At 40.8% G+C, this 21,379-nt stretch overlaps 1 protein-coding gene across 5 annotated transcripts in view; it reads left to right on the forward strand.

Moving 5' to 3' along the window:
* SLC35B4 (solute carrier family 35 member B4) overlaps nucleotides 1–19,388 on the forward strand; it is a 41,407-nt gene extending 22,019 nt beyond the window's left edge. Inside the window, exons 3-12 of one of the 5 annotated variants that reach the window (XR_001295631.2) lie at nucleotides 1,321–1,423; nucleotides 3,016–3,065; nucleotides 6,216–6,297; nucleotides 6,517–6,577; nucleotides 8,195–8,304; nucleotides 10,148–10,223; nucleotides 13,041–13,116; nucleotides 14,155–17,327; nucleotides 18,734–18,799; nucleotides 18,928–19,388. Coding sequence is in view for 1 of the 5 variants with exons in the window: in XM_005679485.3 (XP_005679542.2) it covers nucleotides 1,321–1,423; nucleotides 3,016–3,065; nucleotides 6,216–6,297; nucleotides 6,517–6,577; nucleotides 8,195–8,304; nucleotides 10,148–10,223; nucleotides 13,041–13,116; nucleotides 14,155–14,401 (805 nt within the window). In the remaining 4 variants the exon portion in view is untranslated. Of the gene's footprint in view, nucleotides 1–1,320; nucleotides 1,424–3,015; nucleotides 3,066–6,215; nucleotides 6,298–6,516; nucleotides 6,578–8,194; nucleotides 8,305–10,147; nucleotides 10,224–13,040; nucleotides 13,117–14,154 lie in introns of all 5 variants that reach the window. The other 4 variants (XR_001917944.1, XR_309964.3, XR_001295630.2 and 1 more) reach the window with 4 other exon arrangements.

A 21,379-nucleotide genomic window follows, 5' to 3' on the forward strand; every position in this document is an offset into this window, starting at 1 on the left:
GGTGACTACAGCCATAAAATTAAAAGATGCTCGCTCCTTGGAAGAAAATCTATGACCAACCTAGACAGCATATTGAAAAGCAGAGACATTACTTTGCCAAGAAAGGTCCATCTAGTCAAAGCTATGGTTTTTCCAGTGGTCATGTATGGATGTGAGAGTTGGACTATAAAGAAAACTGAGCCCTGAAGAACTGATGCTTTTGAATTTTGGTGTTGGAGAAGACTCTTGAGAGTCCCTCGGACTGCAAGGAGATCCAACCAGTCAGTCCCAAAGGAAATGAGTCCTGAATATTCATTGGAAGGACTGATGCTGAAGCTGAAACTCCCAATACTTTTGCCGCCTGATGTGAAGAGCTGATTCATTGGAAAAGATCCTGATGCTGGGAAAGATTGAAGGCCAGAGAAGGGGACAACAGAGGATGAGATGGTTGGATGGCATCACCAACTTGATGGACATGAGTTTGAGCAATTTCTGGGAGTTGGTGATGGACAGGGAAGCCTGGCGTGCTGAAGTTCTTGGGGTTGCAAAGAGCCAGACACAACTGAGTGACCGAATAGATACTTCAAATACAGTTTTTCTCATTTTGAATATATTAGGTTGGATCGTATGAAATTGCTGATGTTTAGCATACCAAAAGAGAAAAGCATTTTAAATGGCTTAAGCTGATTTATATGAAAGTCATCTTAAGTATTTTCTAGCTCAAAATGGGGGCATACAAATATAAAACTTTTTCATTTGTATTTATCCCTTTATCTAAGTGATTAGAGTTCCTAAATTTTTTAAAAGTTGTTTTTTATCATTATGCTGCTGCTGCTATGTTGCTTTAGTCGTGTCCGACTCTGTGCGACCCCAGAGACAGCAGCCCACAGGCTCCCCCGTCCCTGGGATTCTCCAGGCAAGAACACTGGAGTGGTTTGCCATTTCCTTCTCCAATGCATGAGAGTGAAAAGTGAAAGTGAAGTTGCTCAGTCGTGTCCAGCTGTTCACGACCCCATGGACTGCAGCCTACCAGGCTCCCCCGTCCATGGGATTTCTCAGGCAAGAGTACTGGAGTGGGGTGCCATTGCCTTCTCTATTTATGGGAGAATATTAAAATAGTGTCACATTCTATAGTTCAAACTTTTCCTGTGTTAGTCTAGCTTTGTGAAGTATTTTGATATATACTTGGTATTTGACTTCATGTGATAGTGTTACCATCTTTTAACATAGAGAAGATAAGCACAATACTTTTAAAATCAAAAATATGTATTTCCTAGTCGACTTGATTTTCTTGAAATTGTGGACCCTGTGTGATGATGAACTGCTGTCTCTGCCTCTCAGGTACTACGCCGTGATGGTGACCATGTTCTTCACTGTCAGCGTGGTGAACAACTACGCCCTGAATCTCAACATCGCCATGCCCCTGCACATGATATTTAGATCTGTAAGTCTGCAGACTCACAGGCATATGTTCCTCTGGAAAATGAAGTTAAGTGGGTCCATTAAATTCAAAGGTCCTATAGGAAGTAAAGTCTAGGGTGTAAGACTAGGTCTCATGGATGAATGAAAAGAAACTGAATTTCCTCTGAGACAGAAAGCAAAGAGACAGAAATGTGAAGGTGGATGGTTTACTTTCATTTATCAGAGAGCTTATAGGCAGTTAATAAAAGAAAAGTTAAAATTTCCCCTGATAACAGATCTTGCCTTTAATTTTCTAGTTGGTTTTATATTGTCTTGCTATGAATGTTATTTAACTTTTTTCTCATCACTTTTTGTCTCTTCTGTAAAATTATATTTACTTCTAGTATGTGGTATGAAAGTGAAAGTGAAGTCGCTCAGTTGTGTCCGACTCTGCGACCCCATGGACTGTAGCCTACCAGGCCCCTCTGCCTGTGGGATTCTCCAGGCAAGAGTACTGGAGTGGGTTGCCATATCCTTCCTCCAGGAGATCTTCCCAACCCAGGGATCGAACCCGGGTCTCCCGCATTGCAGGCAGACACTTTACCATCTGAGCCTCCAGGGAAGACTCAGTATGTGGTATAGATTACTTCTTTTTTCTGCTGTTTTTTGAAAGCAGAGACTTGAGATAATTAGCTAAAGGGAAATTCTTGAGGAAGGTAGGGTTTCTCCCGAAGCAGCAGAGGTTTTCGTCTTTGCCTCAGGCATGGTGGGAGAGCTTTGTTTAATCTGTGTATAAATAAGGACAGTGTTTCCTGAAGAACAGGAGAGAAACTCAAAGGGGAATGTAGTTAGGCTTGTAGAGGAATGCAAAATGGGTGAAAATTGGAATAATAACTTTTTTGTGTGGCCTGAGATTTTTGTGAGATGAAATGTGAGATTCCCTAAAGGAACTTTCCAGAGCTGATTATAATAACTAAGATGACCTTCAGAGCACTGCACACAGAGTAGACTTTCAGTAAACACTTGCTGGCTGACTGATGCCTTTTGAGAGGATAGAGAGGTCCCTGCACAACTTCATTCAGTCGAACAGCAGCTCAGGAGAAGCTTATTAAAGGCTCCTGTGAATTATATGGGTGTCCCAGGTGGCTCAGTAGGAAAGAATCCTCCTGTCAAGCAGGAGACCTGGGTTCAGTCCCTGGGTGGGGAAGATACCCTGCAGGAGAATGGCAACCCACTCCAGTATTCTTGCCTGGAGAATTCCATGCACAGAGGAGTCTGATGGGTTACAGTCCATGGGGTTGCAAAAGAGTCGGACATGACTAAACAAAAACAACAATTATACCATCTGCCCAAAATAAGTCTGGAATATTCCTGCTAGCCCTAGCTTCACCTGTGACCATATTGGGAACTGATCATTTTTATTCTTAATTTCATCTCTAAAAGGTGTTGTTATTTTCTATGATAGATTTTTATAGCTTGTCCTTTTTGCTGTCCTAAGAACAAGTGATTCTCGCTAGTTATTGATCCTAACCTCCGTCTTTGTAGTTGTTTCTCCCCCTTGTGTATTTTCATGGTTGTCTTGAATCACATCATTTTCTTTCCCTCATGCGCTAAAACTGTTGTCTCTCTTTACAGGGTTCTCTAATTGCCAACATGATTCTGGGAATTATCATTTTGAAAAAAAGGTAAGCAGTGCTCTTTTATTTTGTGTATAGGAAGGCTCACCCCCGCCACAGTTTTGCCTGGATTCCTTTTCTCATAGTGCTGATAAGTTTGCTCTTGGCCATCTGCCTTGGTTCTTGGTTCTGTCTGTGACAGTGAGGCCCATTCCTGAGGCAGTGGATCAGGGAAGAGGCTCCACCTGTGTCTTTGGAGCAGCATTTTCTCTGTGTAGAATTAATAGACTCTTGTCATTAAATCTTTAGTACCATACTAACGTGTGAAGCCAGGCTTCCCTGGTGGCTCAGTGGTAAAGAAATCTGTCTGCCAATGCAAGAGCCCTAGGTTCAATTCCTGGGTTGAGAAGATCCCCTGGAGAAGAGAAGGGCAGCTCACTCCAGGCTTCTTGTCTGGGACAGAGGAGCCTGGCAAGCTATAGTCCACAGAGGGTCAGATACAACTTCACAACTAAATAACAACAGTAACTTATAAAGCAATTGATCTAGAACTTCACTGTCCCACATGGTCATCACTGGCTACATGTGACTATATACTAAGACATATATGTGGAGTTTAGAAAGATGGTAACGATGACCCTGTATGCGAGACAGCAAAAGAGGCACAGATGTATAGAACAGACTTTTGGACTCTGAGGGAGAGGGTGGGATGATTTGGGAGAATGGCATTGAAACGTGTATGCTATCATGTAAGAAACGAATCGCCAGTCTAGGTTCGATGCAGGATACAGGATGCTTGGGGCTGGTGCACTGGGATGACCCAGAGAGATGGTATGGGGAGGGAGGTGGGAGGGGGGTTCAGGATTGGGAACTCATGTACACCCGTGGCAGATTCATGTTGATGTATGGCAAAACCAATACAATATTGTAAAGTAAAATAAAGTAAAATAAATAAAAAATTTTTTAAGTAAATAAAATTAAATATATAGTTTCTCCATCTCTCTAGTCATATTTTAAATGTTCAGTAGCCATGTGTGACTAGTAGTAACCATGTTGGAGAGCCCAGGTGTGGAACATTTCCAGATTTACCAAAGTTCTGTGGGACAGGGCTCTCCTAGGAAGCATACAGCATAGTGAACTAAGGAATAATCATACCCATTACAAAGAAGATTCCTAACAAAGGCCCAAGTGGCCAAGAAGAGGCAAGGAAAAGTTTTAGGACTGGTGTTTGTGGCTATCACGAGCAGCTCACTCCGGGTACAGTTGGGAAGTATCAGAAGTACATGAGGGACTCTCCTGAAGGTCCAGTGGTTAAGACTTCACCTTCTAATTCAGGCAGTGCGGGTTCCATCCCTGGTTGGGCTAAGATCCCACATGACCCCAAAGCATAAAACAGAAGCACTATTGTAACAAATGCAATAAACACTTTAAAATGGTCTACATCAAAAAACAATCTTTAAAAAAAAGTAGCAGTACCTGGGATGCTGTTTCCAGGGATTTGTGTCTCACCTTCGTTCAGAGCCTCACCCCTCACACCCAAGGAGGAGGGGCAAGGGGCAGAGACAGCACATATAGGCCGGAACGTTTCTTAGGGAAAGTTCAGCCTCACTGTTAGGACCAAAAATGTGAGTTGGTGCCAGCCTTTCAACGTAGTCCATACCCAATCCCAGTACTGGAACTCTGTACCAGCTTGGAAAGTAGCTGTCAGCTCAGCATGGGAACCTAGGGTTTTTTAAGTAAAAAGGACTGGGTCATAAAAAGGATAATTGTCCTATCCTGCTGGCTCCTGGTGATGAGCTCTTTATCTCCCGAGGCTCATATATTCCCCAGATGAGAACACCCTTGCAGTTGATTGCTTTTCTAGGCTCTTCTGTTCAAGCATACAGAGATAATGCTCAGGCTCATTATCTTTGAAGTGACCCCTGTGCTTCTTGGTAGTGTAAAATTCACATTGGGACAGACCTGTGGTCTTTATAACCTTTGATTTTGGTGCATAGCAGGGATATAGAAGAACTTACTATAAAAGGAATGCATTAATATTCTGACATACCCCAAATGTCAGGGGCCTTTATCAAACATCTAATTTTTCCTTAAGAACCTGTTCTGAGTCTGTCATCTCTCTCTCTCTTTTTGACTCGGTCTAGTAGGTCTTACCCAGAAAGCAGAAACTTCTCTAAGCTAACTATCTATATCATGGATTAGTCATTTGGCATCTCCTTTTGCTTATCTTGAGTAGTGCCCCTTCAAGTTTATAGTGTGTTCCCCACTATAGACCAAACCTCTGTTCACCTTAACTGTGTTCTTCATGATTGTTCAGACCTGAATTTTAGACCTCTCTCTCTGATCGTTGCAGACTGAAGAGCTCCCATCTGTTTATACATCTGCTGCAGCAGTGCCTGTCTCCTCACCCACCCCTCTTCTCTAGAGGGTGCTTTTGGCTCCTTACCCCACCCCTTGGCCGGTTCTTAGTCACCCCTTGGCCTTTTTCTGACACGCTGTGACCAGAACTATACAAAATATTTCAGTAGAAAATTTCAGATTTTCTGAAGGTTTTAACACCTTTTTATTGTCACCGGAAGCGTTTTGCTTCACCAAGAGCCTGAAAGGGATGTTAATTGATACTATTATAGTTAATGTGAAATGCCACCGTTATTCCTGCTAATAGTCCTATTGGTTTAGTATTACTTGCTTTATCCAACTATGCCCACATTTAAAAACAATATTTAAGTCATTCAGAGACATTAAGACAGCACCCTCCCCTGAAAAGGGACAGTTGAATTCTTTTCTGAGGGTGGAATCCTGCTGCTTGTCCTGGTAGTCCTTCTGTCCTGTTCTTCCCCTGCAGGCTGTGTCTCTTCACACTATGTTTGGGCCCCAGAAACCAGGAAAAGCAACAGGAATTCCGTATTAAGATCTGTCAGACTTTCATTTAGACACAAGAGCAGAATAGACTGTCCTGCCTGATCTGTCTTTTTTTGTTTTCTGATGAAACAGTCTGATGAAACAGTTTTCTGATGTACGAAGTCTTGGACACCCCCAGAAAGGGTGTGGTCTAGAAACGAGTCAGTATCCTGATTCTTTCACGCACAGACTTAGGTGGACTCTGCTGAGAAGTGATCCCCTTGATCATGTCTTGGTGATCTGTACGTTCGTGAACCACACTTTACTGTCAGCATCATGTGGAAATTCATATCTGTGCTCTTTTTATTATTTTTGCAGATACAGTATCTTCAAATATACCTCCATTGCCCTGGTGTCTGTGGGGATATTTGTTTGCACTTTCATGTCAGCGAAGCAGGTGGTAAGAGTCTGTTCACAAATGATTTCTATTCACTCCTCACCAGGGATGCCCAGGTACTTATTAATGATACAATAAATGTAAGTACTCATGTAATACAAGGATCTACATCTTTGAAAGAGAATTATGGAGGGAAATTGGTGACATAAATATTTTCCTTGTATCAAGGCCCCTTGCATGTAGTTCTGGTCTCTGTACCTCATATGTTTTTTTATTTCCTAGACTTCCCAGTCCAGCTCAACTGAGAATGATGGATTCCAGGCATTTGCATGGTGGTTGCTAGGCAAGTACAGTAATTACAGTAAAGCTAATTGCCTCTGCAGTTCTGTTTTCAGAGTTTTCTCCTAAGGGATATGTTTCTTGGCAAGAAGCTTCAACTGAACAGATTACGCCATGGAAGAGAGAGGCACCTTTAACTATATATCTCTGAACCTTAGGGTTGAAGAAACTAAAAAGAAAATGTCTATGTTCAGGGTAGCATGTTCTACAACATGGATGTTTTTCCTGGTTGCCACTAGTATAGAAAGAAAAGTCTGTGTCTAGTTGCCCATCACACTCTCTGGGAACAATGGGAGTGTCACCCATTTCTTTATGATCTGTCTGCTGAGCAGAAGCTTCTACAAAAGGAGGGCACATTACAGCAATTGACTCTTTAAATTTCCATAGGACCCATTTCTAAATCTTAGATTTCTTTTCTTCATAAGCTCTTCCACAGGGCAGTGTTCCCAAACCTGACTGGTCATCAGAATCTCCTGGGTAATTTTTAAAAATACAGATATCTCTTGCTTTAATTAATTAAACAACTCCTATAGAGCTTTGCCCTCGATGTATCCTATAAGGAAGGGAGAGTCAGTGACAGCGATAAGAGATGGAGCCTGACCAAACGGAAGGAAAGTAGTGAAAGAACTGGATTCTCCTTGCTTCTTGACTTTGCAGCTTTATCCCTTTAGGTTGCTATTCTTGACATACGAAGATCTTTATGAGCTATTAGGAAGATACTTTCTCTAATAAGAATGAAAGACATTAACACACAATTCATGGGCACAGAATTAATATTCAATAAACTTATGTTCAGCCTCATTGGTTTACTAAACAAAGAAATGCAAACTGAAACCAAAATGCAGCACCTTTTTGTTTTGGTCTATTATATTGGCTAGATATTGATTATTCTCATTGCTGCTGAGGGTGCAGCAAGGCAGCCATATTTATATAAATTGTTTATGGTAAATTGACACAGACTCTCTGGGCAAAAAATTAAGTACTGAGCTTTTTAAATGTCTGCAACTTTTATGTCAGTAATCCCCCTTATAAGAGTTTTCCCTAAGGGAATAATCAACATTTTGTTTAAAGATTTATGTACTAGGATGTATGTTGATTTTAATGATGAAATAATTAGAAGTAATCTAAGCATTCTCCTCTTGTAAGACATTTAAGTATGGTACAGTCCACATGATAGAATAGTATGCCATTTTTAAATCATACTTTTGAAGACATTTTTAATGGAATGACTTGAAAGAAAATCCAGGAAAAAGATCATGAAGAAAAAGATATGAAATTACATACTCATTATGATCCCATCTCAGCATAAAGTATCTATTGGGTTGGCCAAAAATCTCCTTTGAGCATTCTGTAAGATCTTAGAAAATCCCGAATGAACTTTTCGTCAACCCAATATCTACGTAACATATACAGGGAAAGATAGCAAACTATTGGGGACTGGATGGTAATATGGTGGTTGATTTTTATTTCTTTTTAAATTTCGTACATGTTCCATGTCTAGTGTGTAATATTTGTAGAACTGAATAAATGTTTGTTTTGTTTTTTTTTTTAAGAAAAGAATAAATGTTTTTTGAGAAGTTAGCCAGTATGGGCGTTTTATAATTCCATGTTTGCTTTTCAGGCATTGGGGCACTGACTTTCGCTCTTCTGATGTCTGCAAGGATGGGTATTTTCCAAGAGACTCTGTACAAACAATTCGGGAAACACTCCAAGGAGGCTTTGTTTTATAATGTAAGCAATTTCTTGAACCCGGGGAAAAGGAAATTACTGAGTTGTTTTTATAGTATATTAGTTCAAGTATGATATGCCATCTTTCTGATATAGTTGAAGGATCAATTTATTATCCAGTAAACTGCTTTGGGGCCCACCGACTTTGGCACTTTTAATAGCCTGCTGTAGCTCTCTACAAGAAGTGATTGTTATTAGTCAGTGTGAACAGAATATGTCTGCCAACCAAGAACAACCATTCCCTTCTAGGAACCCAGTGTTCCTGAAGATGAAATCAAGTTAAAACCGATATGGAAACCTGGAAAGTTCCAAAAGCCCTATGCCAAGGAAAAGATGTGCAGGCGGGAGTTGGGGAGAACTGGGGGGATTTGAGGAGCAGGCCGCTCAGACAGTCTCTGTTCCTTTGAGAGAGAGCTTAATTAGCTAATTATATGCCCGTTTGCCTTTTGTTTGAAATTGCTGATCTAGAGCCACCTTCTCTAGCTTTCTTCTTTCTCCCCACTCGTTTGTGTTGAGATAACGCCCAGCTCCTCAAGGTCTCAGGGACAGCGTTGCCTCCAGGTTCAGTAACCTCAAGGAATCCTTCCCTGTGAACCTTTTGAACTGAAGTTGCAAACAAGCAATTTGAGATATTTAATTGTAGCTACATTATGTGGCTGGGAGTTTAAAAAATAAAGGAGCATTCTGTTTGGTTCCCATGTTTCTTTTAGCACAGTACCTGGCATATAGTTAACTGCTTGGTAAATGTTTACTGTGGTGGGGGTAGGTGGGTGGGTGTCAGGCACCTTAATGTTTGCTTACCTATTGTATCCGCTTCCTCTTCAGTCTCTCTCTCTGTCTTCATTTCTTTTCCCCTGACTTCATATTATCCTCTAGTCTCTCTCCCATTAGTTTCATGAACTCCCTAAAATCTGTCTTCACATTCCGTATAATTTTAAAATCTGTTATATTGTTTAACCATTCTCAAAAACAGTAAGATGTAGGCAGATCCTTTGGGCAGAATGACTGTGTTTCAATTTCCCATTCCCTTTTGTTGAGGAAAGGATGCTAGCTCTATTGTTTTGTAATGACCATCAGCTTCTATGGGGCAAGACTGTAATTCCCGGGTTGATATCATACCATACAATGTCAGGACTTCCTAAAAGTATCCAGTGCTTTAAAAGGCACTGCGTATGTGCCCAGTCACTTAAGTTGTGTCCAACTCTTTGTGACCCTATGGACTGTAGCCTACCAGGCTCCTCAGTCCATGGATTCTCCAGGCAAGAATACTGGAGTAGGTTGCCATTCTCTTCTCCAATGGATCTTCCCAACCTAGGGATTGAACCCATGTCTCTTACATCTCCTGCATTGACAGGCAGGTTCTTAACCATTGGTGCCACCTAGGAGACTATTAAAAGCATTGGATACTTTTAACAAGTCTGACTTGTTTTTCTTGATATTGCTTGTTGCTGCTGCTGCTGCTGCTGCTGCTAAGTCGCTTCAGTCGTGTCTGACTCTGTGCGACCCCATAGATGGCAGCCCACTAGGCTCCCCCGTCCCTGGGATTCTCCAGGCAAGAACACTGGAGTGGGTTGCCATTTCCTTCTCCAATGCATGAAAGTGAAAAGTGAAAATGAAGTCGCTCAGTTGTGTCCAACTCTTCATGACCCCATGGACTACAGCCTACCAGGCTACTCCGCCCATGAGATTTTCCAGGCAAGAGTACTGGAGTGGGGTGCCATTGCCTTCTGCGTGATATTGCTTTTTACACAACTTGTAAAACTTTCAATCATTGTAAAAGATACTCTGTATTATACTTCTGTAATGTTTTTGCATTTAAATTTACATGAAATGTTTCTTCCCCTAGCACGCCCTTCCACTTCCTGGTTTCATCTTCTTGGCTTCTGACATTTATGACCATGCAGTTCTGTTCAATAATTCTGGTGAGTTTGGGGTTATCCAGTAGAATTACCTGACGGTTTCAGACGCAGCGTCTCAGTTTTACTCATGACTTCACCTCTGCAGTTTTTGTCATATCCAGATCACCCATCCCCATGCCACCTTCCTGAAATATAGTGCCATTAATCAGTGGTTGCAGAAACAAAAGCTTTTGCAGGCACTTCTCAATTATTTGCCAATGAAGTAAGATAGTGTCTTCAAATTTTCTGTTTTGCTTTGGAATTTGTGTGCTGTTTGCATTTGAATAGGGAATGTATGCTGATCTGAGAATGCAAACAAATCGTAATAGTACTGCAGTGACTGGAGCCGTGAGAAGTTGGACAGCAGTCCAGCTTCTTTTCCCCTGTTCCTCCTTCTCTGCTAGGAAAGGCACATCTACTCACAGATACAGGCCGAGCTGCCTCCAAGCAAGGAGGAACAGAAATGACAACAGGGTAGATAGGCCACAAGAATAAGCAAAATTAGTTCAGGTATCTACAGTGTGACTTGGCTGTTACTTTTTACAGTGGCTGTTTAGTACATTAACTAATAATTGCTAGTTAACTTAAAAGAAATTACCAATGTTAGGTTGGCCCCAAAATTCCTTCAGGTTTTCCCATAAGATGTAATGAAAAAGTTGAACAAACTTTTTGGTCACCCCAATATAATCTGATTATCTACTAAAAGACAGAGCATGTTGTACAGACAAATGAATACACAGGGAACAAATGTTTTTAAAATTAAGGCTTGATGTTGCTCAGACCTATAAAATGGGAAGTGTGTTTTGTAGAATGACAGTAGAGGCTCAGTAAACATTTGTTTGCTATCTGGTCACAAGTTGTGAGCTTTGACTGTTCTCTGAGTCTGCAAAGTTGTATCTCCCATTTGACTGCAAAAAAGTGTGTGATGACGGCATGTAAGAGTTTTTAAGGCTCTGAATTATTCAATTGGTTCTGACTTTTTAAAAAAATTGAGATATAATTGACATATAGATGATTTTTGACACAGGGTTTTCTAAGGTCTCTTAAGAGGCTCCATATAGCAAAGGGCTATTGAAATAAATACATTATCAAGTTCCTTGAGATTGATATTTAGTTACTTGAATGCTCCTTCTAGAAGTCACAGAGATGGGTATTTTTATAAAAAAAAAATCTGTTAAGGTCTGCCTTCAACTTCTTTAAAACTGTTCCTAAGTATACATTTTTTCATCTCAGATGAACTTGTTATTTGCAAGGAAACTGAAAATCCGTCTAAATACTGTATGTCATATGGATTGTCTTTCCCCAGCAAGCTGATACAGTGAATCTCTCAAGTTATTATACAGTAATAACATTTGTTGACTTTCTTTTCATTTCAGTACTTGCTAAGTATTTCAAAGATAATAGAACACTAAATTATTGGGATTTCCCACTAGTCCAGATGTAGAATTTCAGAAATTATTTATATGTATATAAATTTTTATTTTTTGCAAAAGAAAATTAATGTTCATTTACTAACCATATTTCAGCATCACTTTGTTAGACTTTACTCAGTTATGCTGTATAATTCAAGTGAAAGTTTAGTGGTTCAGTCATGTCTGACTCTTTGTGACCCCATGGACAGGCTCCTCTGTCCATGGAATTCTCCAGGCAAGAGTACTGGAGTGGGTAGCCTTTCCTTTCTCCAGAGGATCTTTCCTGACCCAGGGATTGAATCTGAGTCTCCCACATTGCAGGTAGATTCTTTACTGTCTGAGCCACCAGGGAAGCCCGTATAATTCAAGCCTCCCCAACAGTTTAGCAATATAAAAAGACTGATCCTTCAAGGATTACTATGTCCTTATTCTCTTTGATCTTGAATATTTTATTTCCTCCCACATATTTACCGTGCAAGCCTCATTATATAAAACTAAACGTAAGGAAGTATTTTAAGGAAAGTTACAGTTCTATTGTCCTACACATGAGCTAATTTCGTTTTACCAGTTTCCGTCCTGACACTATTTACATATATTCTCACACAGTCATAATCCTTGTGTAAATATAATTTTATACTTTCTTTTTCACTTTCGTTCTGCGTGTTTTATGTGACTATATATAATCTTTGTGATTTTTTTTTAATCAAGTGTATAATGTCACATCTAGTTAAAGTACCTTTGCTTACATAGTCCTTGCTCTTATCACAGGGCGTTGTGACTCATTTAGTTTTTCCTTTATTATAAACACCACCACAATGTATGTTGAACTTGTTTCTTCTTTTGAATTAACTAGGACTAATTCCTGAGAATAAGAATCAATGCCTTTCTGACCACTTAATACCTATTGTGAAACTGATTTTGAAAACACCAATTTATACTGCCACCGCTGAATGGCTGCTAGTTCTGCCACCACCTTGCCTGATCAGGATATTATTATAAGTGTTTAATTGCTAAGTTAATAGATAAAGAATGGTATAGCCTTGTAATAATTTAGAATTCTTTGATTACTGGTAGGATTGAACATATTTCCAAATGGCATTTATTTAGGGCTTGTCTCTCAAGACAAGTATTTTAAGTATACTTAAGACCGTATCATTTTGAACTTCTCTGTGTTGCACAATCTTTCTCTGTAAAGTGGTAAGAAAGGTAAAAAGTTTAAAGTTAAAATATAAATTTTTTTAAGAAACCGGTGTTAATGACTCTTGAGGACAATGTAGCCTGGCATCAAGGCAAGTAAAGTACATGACCCAAGTCTATTTGCAAGAGAAATAACATTTCTATCTCTACTATGTTCATCTGTGTTACTGTGTTCAAAGGGATGAAAACATAAGCTGTCCACAGTGATACGACTGTCTCTCAATCTCTGCAGAACTGTATCGGGTTCCAGTCGTTGGTGTGACAGTGCCCGTCATGTGGTTCTACCTCCTCATGAATGTCATCACTCAGTATCCTTTGCACTCCTCTGCCATGTGGTCGTTGCTGTGCTACTTTGCCACAGAAATGTTTTTTCTTCTAACGGTGCAGTGACTTGAATTTCGCTTTTGCTCTGATCTATTCTGCAGTAAGTAGGAGACAGGCCCATCCAGTGAACGCATTTTTGCAGGGAGAGAGAGGCAAAGAGATGCTGGTGGTGTGGAGGGTCAGTAAGTCATAAGACACCAGGAAGGAAAACCTCTGGGTGGAGGGATAGAAGTCAGTGGGCAACTAAGAATTAGTATGTGACAGAAATCCTCTATAATTTCTATATGGAGTTTTCCAGTGTCCTAGGATATTTCACAAGCTGCCACAAAATTCTGCAAGAAATTTCAAATTAAATAAAGCCTAATTTTTTTAATGGCTCTTTTGAACCACCTTGAAAGTTGCTCAGTCATGTCTGACTCTTTGTGACCCCATGGACTATACAGTCCATGGAATTCTCCAGGCCAGAATACTGGAGTAGGTAACCTTTCCCTTCTCCAGGGGATCTTCCCAACCCAGGGATCAAACCCAGGTCTCCCACATTGCAGGTGGATTCGTTACCAGCTGAGCCACAGTGAAAACCCTTGAAACACCTTATGCCCATTAGAAAAACCCTTGAGCCTTTGAAACAATGGAACGGATTGTAGTTGACCTCATTCCTCTGAAGTCACCTCATATGCTTGCCCTACAGAGTTACTTTTTGGAGATGTGATCAGCTTTACTGACAGTGTTACCTTCTGTCATTACTTGGGAGGTGACCTTCACTGTAAACTATGGGAAGAATCAAAAAAAAATCCGAAATAGCTATCATAGGAAGTTTTCAGGCAGCTTCAAGTTAGGATCCACAAATGGTGTGGCAGGACAGGAATTCTGCAGGGTGTTCTATCAAGGAGCCGCCTCAGGGCAGCCGTGGCCAACGCCCTGTTTTCTGGTTCCTGGAGTATGAAGTCATAAACCTTGCCAGAAGGTTCTCCCGCTAATCTCTGGGTTGTTTACAGAAAACTGCCTTAACCCCGCCCCTCCAGGTATGTGTGCATCCGGGGCGTATTCATTCTCACCACAGAATGCGCCTCCCTCACCGTCACCCTTGTCGTGACACTGCGCAAGTTCGTCAGCCTCATCTTTTCCATCTTGTACTTCCAGAACCCTTTCACCCTGTGGCACTGGCTGGGCACCTTGTTTGTCTTCATTGGGACCCTCATGTACACAGAGGTGTGGAACACCCTGGGGGCCACCAAAGGCCAGCCTCAGAAGGAGGAGAAGAAGAACTGAGGCCCAGCTGCAGTAGAGACCCGAGGCTGATGGTCTGGGGCCTGGCTGCTGTTTCACCTTGGTTAATGCTGAATTACCCACCGGGTACCAGGGAATCCTCAGAGGGAGGGGCTTCTCAGATTTCTCATGGCTCTGCAGACCCACATTTGTGGACCCTGAGTAGAAGCCCCTCTACCCTGAAGTAGAAAAGAGAACGGTTCTCCACTATCGGGTAGCCCTGTTCATTTGTTATTTCTGTTTTGTTTACCAAAATATTCAGCACTGTACTGGCTTACTGAATTCTGAGTCCCCAGAGCTACTAGTTTTATATCCATGGTCTCAGACAAGATTCTCCCTGTTCTGATGATTCTCTTCTGTAACAGCCATCCTCCTCCTGGGGCCTTGACCCCTTGCTCCATCACCCTGCCACCCGCAGCTCCACTCTTCCGTCTGACGCTCCAGGCACCCTCACCAGGAAGAGAACTGAGGCTCCGGTGATAGTGGGGCTGGGCTTTCTCCCGAGAGTTGGGAAAGAAGCAGGTGTCCCTGTGTGCCCTGGTGACACTGGGGCAAGACTGGTGGGAATCCTTTCCCACATTTTTCCTTTTTTTCCTCCCTCTATGCAACAGTCATGTGCTTTCATACCTTTTGCTTTCTACTGCAGCAATTCTCTATGGCACAGTGCTAAAGAAGAGTTGTATATGAATTGGGAAAGAGAGACTTTTACTCTCTGTCTTCTCTCAGTTGTCTGAGTCATTTAACCTCAGGGTTAGATGGTGATGCCAGGAGGACACAGGAGAAACTGGCCAAGAGGGCACTTGGAGAGCCTCGGGCTCTCCCGCCTCTACACCCAGCCAGGCATTCAGGGCGGGTTCCACGTGGGAGAGAGGTTAAGTCTTTGAAATGCTGCTTAATCAGAGAGGTTCATCTCTGCCTGGCAACTCTTTTCAGAGTTATGACCAGTCAGGCTAATGGGTAAACCAATATATTCAGTATGCGTGGGTGTGGTGTATCAGGTCAAACTACATCTGAAGTAGAAGGGTTTTCTTTTTTTAAACAAGGCATCTTAATGTTCTTTGCTGGGTTTGGGGGTGAGCGTGTTTTTTTATATGTAGAAACCTGTCCCACCCCCTCCCCCCGCCTTTGCTAATCATTTCAAATGTCTGGTTTTCCTCCCATGGGATAATTTTGAGAAAGAACAACAGCGTTAGGGTGGCGTGTGTAGGGGTGTGTATGCTCTTGTGTGGTTTGTGATCACTGGTGAGAGGAGAACCTGAAAGTCAGTGTTTTATTTCCTCATCCTTCAACAGCCCTGACCTACATCGTCTCACCAGGTATGTGCTTTGAGGGTCCATCAGATTTACCAGCCTCTCTTTTTGCACATAGAGGCCTCTGCTTCTGTGCTGGGCACAGATTGTGTTCTTAAATCGAGAGGTGGCTCTCCAAGTCTCCTGGGCTCACCCAAGGTATGATGTGTTTATTCCACTTTCAGGAGCTGTTCTCTGATGGGCCTGAGATAAGTGTCCTAGAAACCCTGGGTCACTTTAGGGGAAGTCAGTTAAGCTGCCTCGGGTTTTTTGTTACATACGGTATGGATACTGTTTCTCCATCTAAGTCCCAGGGTTTTCAGATCGATTTGTTGTTCTGGACATTGACAGCTGTGCTGTGCCAGTGAGAGTCTATACTAAAAGATGCTGAATTAAGTGTGAATTTGTTCATGTACTCAAAAGGTATTTATTTAATTTCTTTGAACTGTGTAGAGTTTCTCAGACTGGTGGTGCTATAAATACCATGTGTTAAATAGCCTCTTAAGAACAAAAGCTACTTTTCTTACTGTATAATAAAAGAACCTGTCCCCAGGGGCTGTTTGATTGCTGCATGTCTGGAGTCTTGACAGGATAACTATAGAGCTTTACATGAAATAGTATCACTTTTTTAATTTTTTTAATGTGGATGGGAAATATTACAATTTTTAGTAACTGAAACAGTGTTGATGTACACAGACAGCATTTAACTGGGTTCCTGAGGTTTTAGGTTCTGCTTATGGAGCGTGTGTTTCTCTCAGGCTGAACACTTCTGCTGGTCTTATTCATAGGAGGATGGGCATGGATAGCTTAGGGCACTCGTACAATGAAATGAGTCCATGTAAGAACACAGTGCCCTGGGAATTGGTTTTTCTTTCCAGTAGTTGTATATAAGGAAATACATCTAACAGATCCTAGTTAATACTTTTTAAAAACAGTTTATTCCCCACCTTGGTTAACTGTTTTTTCAGTCCTGGTTGAACTTGATTTCAATCGCTGTTGAAAGGGCAAATAAACCATTTTAGAGGATCCAGCTCATCTGTAGCTGGAGAAGAAACGTCTGTTAAATGCCTCTCCTCTTTCTCTGGATCAAGGCCATGTAATTTTGTGCCCCAGAGAGGGTATGGTTTGTTTACAAAAGAGATTGATGTTTCAGGCATCCAAAACTCTACCCTTAGAGCGAAGATCAAATAGCAAATGACTAGCTAGAAAACACAAGTTTTGTGTGTGTAAATGTACCTGTGAACTCACTTCATAGCTTGACCAGGGTCATAAATGAGGCAAAAGGAGAAAGTTGGTGATATTTGAGTTTTTCCATTTAATGTCTGCATATCCTTTACCACAGTTTCATTGTTGTATTATCAATGCTTTTTCATTTTTTATCAGGAATTTGTTTTTGGTCTTTTATATTCTTTTTCATCCAGCTGAAACCATTAATCCATTTAATAAGTTTCTGTCAAGTTCTGAAGTATTTGGACACAGACTAGATAGTCTTTTCCTTCTTTCTGCACAGTTACCCACAGTGAATACAGTACCTGAAATTTGGTCATTGCGTCCAGTGAAGAAAAACACAGAAGCTGAGTTGATCTCTGCCAACCTCACCAAACCCCTTCCATTCTTCTGGGAAGATTACCTGGTGTTTTGTAAGGACTATAATAGCTTGTGTCATTCCCTGAGCACCCTTCCTCCCTTCTGCGTATTTTTTTTTTCACATCCTAACCCCTACCTCCGATTTCTTCAGCAGCCTCTGGTTACTCGTGTAGTTTTCTACTGAGCGACACCTATAATGTTGTATTTATTTATGCCTCTATTCTTTGGGGCCTCTAGGTGTCTTTTGTGGATTTTTATAGGATATACATATCTGTGTAGCATGTATTTTGTTATACGTTGTTTTAAGCACTGATACTAGGGGTGTGTATGTATACAGATGCAAATATCGGGCAGAGCGAATGTATGTGTAGATGAGTAAGAACAAGAAGGGTTAATGTACAAATGTTTATATACTGTTACAGCTCAAAGTGGGGTGGAGAATCCTATCAATCCTACCACATTCTTTTCTTTCTTATTTGGGAAGCAGTAGTTTTCGTCTTTTGCTCTTTTTACCCTACCTCTAGCTGACTTCACTCACAGTGCCAAATGTCTGTGGTGAGGGGAGGTGGGCCTCATTAGGTCAGGAGTAATTGTAAACCAATGAATTAGTTCTGGGCTGGGGGACACGCTTATTGGTGGGCTAGCACATAAGCCAATATAGCAAAGACCTGAGCATCTCCACAAATGCATGGTGAAACGCACCCTAACATGGAGATAGGAAATCAAGATCCTACATTGCTGTAGTTTGTTTCTCTTTGACTAGAACTATGAGCATTTTGGTCTCAATAGCTTTATCCTGAAAAATGTGCATGAAAGTTACCTATGAGAGTTCAGTCACGGGTGAAAGAACTGTCAATATAGATAAAATCCATTTTTATTACAGATGTGTGACCTTTGGAAATGAGTATAAACAGTAAAGTTAAGAATAAGCATTAACATACATGTGTGTACCAGGCTGGGCTGGGAGACAACTATAGTTGTGTGTGCTCTCTAGTGCCTTCCTTATAGTGGGCACTGCAGAGGAGGGAGGGACCAGGGTCTGACTTGCATCCCATGAATAAATAAATCCTCGCCAAGATCTCTTACTCCCTCAAGTTTCTGAGAAAGCTTCTAATGGTTCTTGATAGCTGTTCCCACCCTTCATCAGTAGGTCAGCAAGAAAGCAAATAACACAACATTCCTGAGATTCTAAGCCAGAGAAGGAAGGGAGGATGCACACCAGTCGTGCAAATGCCGCTTTCTGCTCTCCAGTGGCCAGTGGGAGGAGGGCAGAGCATTACATATTTAGCACCTTGCATCGTTTGATGCTCAGTGCAAGCAGAGGCCCTCAGGGTACCATTAAAGATGCTTAAAAGTTTTTGGAGTAGGCTGCTTGGGGTGTCCCTTATATCTCCAAAGCTGGTATAGTGGGTTTGCATTGGCTGATGCCTTTAAGCTCATTGTCTTTTTGTCTCCTCAGAATCACACGGAGATTTACCTACTTAAATCACTCAGCGTTCTACCAAATGCCCTCAATTTCAATCAAGTAAGGCAAGCTGCAAGGGTACCAGAGATAGGTGGGTGTGGGGAGGAAAGCTGGGTCTCCATTTATAAGACTCATACTTTTTAAAGTAAACGTTGTAATGATTCTTTGGCACATTGATTTATTTATAGCTTTGAGATGTAAAGAAGACTCCCGTGAACCAGGAGAAGCAGTAATTATTCCCCAACCTGCTAAAAATGTTCCTTGTGTGTCACTTGCAATCACAAGTCATTTCTGTGCTAGTTGCTTTCATTCCAGAGAATGGCATCATCCTCTCCAAAAAGAGGATGATTTTTACAGCAGGATTTTGTAACAGATTATGTGGCATGGGGCTGGGGAAGGATGATGGGGATTTGACTTATCCAGCCTCTGAGCTCTTCATTCATATTGTGATTTAAGAACAAAGATGGCGGTGGGAGGGGGCCGGTGGCTAGACAGTAGTGGAGTATGTAGAACAGCTCAGACATTAGTGAGTATTCAGATTTTGAGCTGTATAAATATCAAATGTCAGCTTCCAGCCTTCTGAGTTATTTGAGCAGAGAGTTACAGAGAAAAGGGAGATTTTGTGAATAAAATGTTTTTGCCAAACAAATTGAATGAGTCTTTTTACCATGATTTCTTATAAAGAGCAAATTTCTGCCTTCTGAAACAACTCATCAGACACCTGGTTTTTAATCTTGAATTGTACAATCATTGTTTCTTAATAAAAGTGATACATATCTTGCAGGTGTTTCCAATCACCATTACCTTTCAAGCGCTTGGGTGCCGTTTCAAAAGCTCTGCAGTTTTTGCCTTATACAGTGGTGAGACATTTTACCACAATCGTAAGCAACCTATCTTCTGCTGCCTGGCAGCTGGGTCAATCACAAACCACTTCCCCGGCTACAGGTCAGTTTCAGCTTCAGAAATTTAAAGAGGATTGGCTTTCTTTGGGAGGTTTTAGACGTTCATGGCAGTAAGTTCTGTAGCAAATCTCTCAAAACCTCTTTGCCTTAATAGAAACACATTGATTTTTGTAAGGTTGCAATGGCCAGCTCTTTTCCTCTTCCATCTGTTGCTTTTAAATGAATCTTAATGTGGAAGCAGCTTTCATAGCAGTTTACTATACTCTGTCTTTTTTTTTCTTTTTTTATTGCAGTATAGTTGATTTACAATAATACTAGTTTCAGGTGTACAACCTGGTGACTCAAATTTTATAGATTATACTCCATTTATAGTTATTATAAAATACTGGCTGTATTCCCTGTGCTGTAAACAATATCCTTGTAGCTTATTTTATACTTAGAACTCTATCTCTTCATCCCCTACCTCTATCACGTCCCTCCCTGCTTCCCTCTCCCCACTGGAAACCACTAGTTCTCTATATCTGTGAGTCTGTGACTTTTTCGTTATATTCACTCGTTTTATTTTTTAGATAATATATAAAAATAATAACCTACAGTATTTGTCTTTCTCTGACTTTAAATTTCACTAAACAAATTTAACCCTCCAAGTCCATCCATGTTATTGCAAATAGCAAAATTTCTTTGGCTGACTACTGTTCTCTTATATTTATACATATCTTTATCTATTCACCAGTTGATGGACATTTAGGTTGCTTCAAAGTCTTGGCTATTGTAAATAATGCTGCTATGAACATTGAGGTACATGTATATTAATGTTTTCATTTTCTTTAGATACATATACCCAGGAGCAATATTACTGAATCATATGGTAGTTCTGTCAATATCTTTAGATTTTTGAGGAAAGAACCTCTATACTGTTTTCCACAGTGGCTGCATCAATTTACATTGTATGAACCTTGGTAGTTCTTTTTTTAGTGTTATGCTTGAATTCCTCTGTTTGTTTGTGCATGTACTACAGATTTTTGGTTTGTGGTTACCACAAGGTATCTGAATCCATATATGTGTATGTGTACACACACATATATGTATACACACATACATATGATTAAATTGCTAACTCCTTAAACATTTTAATAACACTGCGTTTTACTCTCCTTCCCTCATAGTTAGTTTTTTACATTATATATGTTTTGTGTATCCCTTAATTCCTTGTTATGGATATATTTTACTGCTTTTGTCTTTTAACCTTCCCACTAGCTTTGTATATGGTTGACTTTGTACCTCTACTGTCTTTTTTTTGCCTTTACCAGTGAGCTTTTCCCTTTTATGTTGCCTTTGCTTAGAGAAGTCCCTTCAACATGTCTATTAAACAGCTGATTTGGTGGTGCTGGACTCCTAGTTTTTGCGTATCTGTAAAACTTTTGACCTTTCCATCAAATCTGAATGAGAGCTTTGTCAGTTAGAGTATTCTTAGTTGTAGGTTATTCCCTTTCGTCGCTTTAGATATATCATACCACTCCCTTCTGGCCTACAGAGTTTTTGCTGAAAAGTCAGCCTTATGGGAATTCCCTTGAAGGTAACCTGTTGCTTTTCCCTTACCACTCTTTAATATTCTCATTAATTTTTGCCATTTTACTTATAATGTGTCCTGATGTGGTCCTCTTGGAGTTGATCCGGTTTGCAACTCTCCATTCTCCTTGGACCTGGATGTCTGTTTTTTAGGTTAGGAATATTTTTA

This window comes from Capra hircus, chromosome 4, assembly GCF_001704415.2.
Source record: "Capra hircus breed San Clemente chromosome 4, ASM170441v1, whole genome shotgun sequence".
Taxonomy (NCBI): domain Eukaryota; kingdom Metazoa; phylum Chordata; class Mammalia; order Artiodactyla; family Bovidae; genus Capra; species Capra hircus.